Below are 5,000 nucleotides of genomic sequence, written 5' to 3' on the forward strand. Positions count from 1 at the left end.
AGTCATTTCTTCTTGGAGTCTAAGGTCCCAGTGTCCTTTTTTGTGGTTTTGTAGTTATGTGGTGTCTTGTCTCCAAAACAAACCCAAACCCACTGAGCGGTCCTCTCCTCTTAAGGTGTTGTTATTATTGTTATTATTGTTGTTATTCACAGCTGGTCAAAGTTCTCAACAAAAGAACTACAACAGAAATGGACCATTTCATTCCAATGTCTAGAAGTGGACTGTTCCATTTCATCAGAACAAACAGGGATGGAATGTTCCATTCCATCAGCAAAGGGGTGCAGCAGCAGTGGACTGATCCATCCATCCTGCTCTTACAGGTAGACCTCTCTACGGGAGAGCGTGAGGCACGATGTGGTCTTGTAGTCCCCGGTCCTCGTTAATGGTATAACCTCCGGAGGGTTGACCCTGCCCTGACCCCCCCTATCCTCCTCGTGATGGCGTCTCCCGAACCCGGCGGAGCTGAAGGTGTCGTACGACGCTGACGTCATCTTCCGGTTGAGTAGGTTCCGGTTGTGGTCGCCCATGTTCCGGTTCATCCTGTTTCTGCCCACCAGGCTGCCGAGAGGATCCCCATTGGCTAACGGTAACCTCTGACCTCCTCCGCCGACTCCCACGCTGACTACGCCCGGTTCGGAACTCCCGGCGCTGCCGGCGCTCTCACTGTCACTATCTTCCTCATCATCGTCGTCATGGTTATTGTTGTTGTCGTTGCCAGGGGAGGCGAAGGTGGAAAGGCGAGGCGGCTCGCTGACGTGGCGCTGGCGCTGGTGTTGCCGAGGCGACGGGTGGACAGCGGCGGGCATCCAACAAGTGTCGGAGTGTCCAAACTCATCACACTCCCTAGTGCACTTCCCTGTCAGGGCTACGTCTGGGAGCTGTCTGGCATCTGGAGAAAGAGAAGGATGGAGGGAGGGAGGAGAGAGGGAGGGAGGAGAGAGGGAGGAGAGAGGGAGGAGAGAGGGAGGAGAGAGGGAGGAGGGAGGGAGTGAGGGAGGGAGGGAGGGAGAGAGAGAGAGAGAGAGGGAGGGAGGGATGGATGGAGGAAGGAAGGAAGGAAGGAAGGAAGGAAGGGAGGGAGGGAGGGAGGGAGGGAGGGGGAGGGAGGGAGGGAGGGAGGAGAGGAGGGAGGGGAGGAGAGAGGGAGAGAGAGAGAGAGGGAGAGAGAGAGAGGGAGGAGAGAGAGAGGGAGGAGAGAGAGGGAGGGAGGGAGGGAGAGAGAGAGAGGGAGGAGAGAGGGAGGGAGGAGAGAGGGAGGGAGGGAGAGAGTATATAAATATGGTATTTAATAAACATGGTATATCTATTGGTGATGAAGCATAAGACTGTCGTCATACTGTTAATAATACACAGTATTAACCACAGGTCTCTGAGAGAGGGAGAACTACTGGTAATAATACACAGTATTAACCACAGGTCTCTGAGAGAGGGAGAACTACTGGTAATAATACACAGTATTAACCACAGGTCTCTGAGAGAGGGAGAACTACTGGTAATAATACACAGTATTAACCACAGGTCTCTGAGAGAGGGAGAACTACTGGTAATAATACACAGTATTAACCACAGGTCTCTGAGAGAGAGAGAGAACTACTGTTACAATATAATATAGACTCATAGCTGTGTGGCATCTACAATGGGAAGGGATGTGGGGTTAGAAGGAGATCATCTGTTAGTATGGGTTTAGAAATGACACATTATACTGGGTTGAATACATCTGGGAAAATTCAACAATTTACCATTGCTTTTGAGAGAGAAAGAGAGACCGAAAGACAGACAGAGAGACAGACAGAGAGAGAGACAGAGAGAGAGACACAGACAGAGAGACAGAGCAACAGAGAGAGAGCGGCAGAGAGACAGAGAGACACAGACACAGAGAGGGGCAGAGAGACAGACAGAGAGAGACAGAGACACAGAGAGAGAGGGGCAGAGAGACAGACAGGGAGACAGACAAAGAGAGAGACACAGACAGAGAGACAGAGACACAGAGACACAGAGAGAGAGGCGCAGAGAGACAGAGAGACAGACAGAGAGAGAGACACAGACAGAGAGACAGAGAGACAGACAAAGAGAGAGACACAGACAGAGAGACAGAAACAGAGAGAGAGAGACAGAGAGAGAGGGGGGCAGAGAGAGAGGGGCAGAGAGACATACAGAGAGACAGAGACACAGAGAGAGGGGCAGAGAGACAGAGAGACAGAGACAGAGAGAGAGAGACAGAGAGAGAGAGGGGCAGAGAGAGAGAGAGAGAGACAGAGAGAGAGAGTCAGAGAGAGAGGGGGGCAGAGAGAGAGGGGCAGAGAGACAGACAGAGAGACAGAGACACAGAGAGAGGGGCAGAGAGACAGAGAGACAGAGACAGAGAGAGAGAGACAGAGAGACAGAGAGACAGAGACAGAGAGAGAGAGACAGAGAGAGAGGGGGGCAGAGAGACAGACAGACAAACAGACAGACAAAGATACTTACATACTAGACATATAAAAGAGTGCATAGTGTATATAACTGAATATAACTGAATATAACTGAATATAACTGAATATAACTGAATATAACTGAATAGAAAAATACTGACTGCATTCAAGGGATTCAAAGCATCTCCTAAAATATAATAACACGTTCCAACAGCCCCAAAAGGTCAAAGGTTCAAATGTCAAAGGTCAATCTGTTAAGGACTGATGTCATATGTGAGAGGATTATGCCCACAGCAGACATATTTATTTATTTAAAGGTGTCTCTAAATCATTTTTAAAGGGATCTCTACATGTCATATGTGAGAGGATTATGCCTACAGGAAATGAATGCATCTAGACTTATTTAAAGGGATCTCTAGATATGTGAAGTGCATAGAGGGACACATTTAAAATGAGTAGGTGAGACTAATCACTGTAGACTGATCTGAGGTCAGTTAAATGGTAATGTATTAAGGTCAGTTAAATGAGTAGGTCAGAATAATCTCTGTAGACTGATCTGAGGTCAGTTAAATGAGTAGGTCAGAATAATCTCTGTAGACTGATCTGAGGTCAGTTAAGCGTGTTAAGGTTAGCAGGGTAAGGGGGTAAGATTACCTCTTATTATTGCTGAGAACCATATCGTTATTTTCGTAGAGTAATGCGTTGTCATAGCAACCACCTGTCTCTCATGGAAACAAAGACATTTTCTCTTTCATAAACCAGAAATCCAGGGAACGGTCATAGGTCAACGGTCAACGGTCATAGGTCAACGGTCATAGGTCAACGGTCAACGGTCATAGGTCAACGGTCATAGGTCATGAACCCATCATCATCGTCATTGTACTTTCCCCTTCTTATTAACATTCACATGGAAGCTGAAATGTAATTTACTGACTAGAAGCTTCTAAGTTATTACATGACTTTTCCAAGAGTTTTCAGAGTGGATTTCTAAATTAAATGATTTCCACAAATGTACCTTCACGTCCAATCGGAAACCTAGTTTATGTCCAATCGGAAACCTAGTTTATGTCCAATCGGAAACCTAGTTTACGTCCAATCGGAAACCTAGTTTAAGTCCAATCGGAAACCTAGTTTATGTCCAATCGGAAACCTAGTTTACGTCCAATCGGAAACCTAGTTTACGTCCAATCGGAAACCTAGTTTACATCCAATCGGAAACCTAGTTTACGTCCAATCGGAAACCTAGTTTACGACCAATCGGAAACCTAGTTTATGTCCAATCGGAAACCTAGTTTATGTCCAATCGGAAACCTAGTTTATGTCCAATCGTTAACCTAGTTTACGTCCAATCGGAAACCTAGTTTACGTCCAATCGGAAACCTAGTTTACGACCAATCGGAAACCTAGTTTACGACCAATCGGAAACCTAGTTTACGACCAATCGGAAACCTAGATTACGTCCAATCGGAAACCTAGTTTATGTCCAATCGGAAACCGAGTTTATGTCCAATCGGAAACCGAGTTTATGTCCAATCAGAAACCTAGTTTATGTCCAATCAGAAACCTAGTTTATGTCCAATCAGAAACCGAGTTTATGTCCAATCAGAAACCTAGTTTATGTCCAATCAGAAACCTAGTTTATGTCCAATCAGAAACCGAGTTTATGTCCAATCAGAAACCGAGTTTATGTCCAATCAGAAACCTAGTTTATGTCCAATCAGAAACTGAGTTTATGTCCAATCAGAAACCGAGTTTATGAAAAAATATTGAAACATGTATCAAATCAAACACGGTTTAAAACCATTTGACCCAAAATTAAACAAAACACCAACATGACACCCATATCAACACCATATCAACACCATAACAACACCAAAACCAACACCAACACCATAACAACATCAACATGACACCCATATCAACACCATAACAACACCAAAACCAACACCATAACAACACCATAACGACACCAAAAGAACACCATAACGACACCATAACAACACCATAACGACACCAAAACAACACCATAACGACACCATAACGAAACCATAACAACACCAAAACCAACACCAAAACCAACACCATATCAACACCATAACAACACCATAACGACACCATAACAACACCAAAACCAACACCATAAAAACACCATAACGACACCAAAACCAACACCATAACAACACCATAACAACACCCATAACAACACCATAACAACACCAACACCAACACCAACACAAAAATGACACCCATAACAACACCATAACAACACCATAACAACACCATAACAACACCAACACCAAAATGACACCCATATCAACATCATAACAACACCATAAGAACACCATAACAACACCAACACCAACACCAAAATGGCACCCATATCAACACCATAACAACACCAAAACCAACACCAATACCAACACCATAACGACACCATAACGACACCAACACCAAAACCAATACCAACACCAATACCAACACCATAACGACACCAACACCAACACCAATATCAATACCAACAACAACACCAATACCAACACCATAACGACACCAACACCAACACCAATACCAATACCAACACCATAATGA

The 5,000-nt window shown here is 45.0% G+C and overlaps 1 protein-coding gene across 1 annotated transcript in view; it reads right to left on the reverse strand.

The window, feature by feature from the left end:
- Positions 1-5,000, reverse strand: part of pcdh7a (protocadherin 7a) — an 89,665-nt gene that overhangs the window by 45 nt on the left and 84,620 nt on the right. Inside the window, exon 6 of the mRNA XM_046327616.1 lies at positions 1-889. This exon is cut by the window's left edge and continues 45 nt beyond it. Within this exon, the coding sequence (XP_046183572.1) occupies positions 315-889 (575 nt within the window). The 3' untranslated portion in view covers positions 1-314. The remainder of the gene's footprint in view (positions 890-5,000) is intronic.

This window comes from Oncorhynchus gorbuscha, linkage group LG24 (genome assembly GCF_021184085.1).
Source record: "Oncorhynchus gorbuscha isolate QuinsamMale2020 ecotype Even-year linkage group LG24, OgorEven_v1.0, whole genome shotgun sequence".
Taxonomy (NCBI): Eukaryota; Metazoa; Chordata; class Actinopteri; order Salmoniformes; family Salmonidae; genus Oncorhynchus; species Oncorhynchus gorbuscha.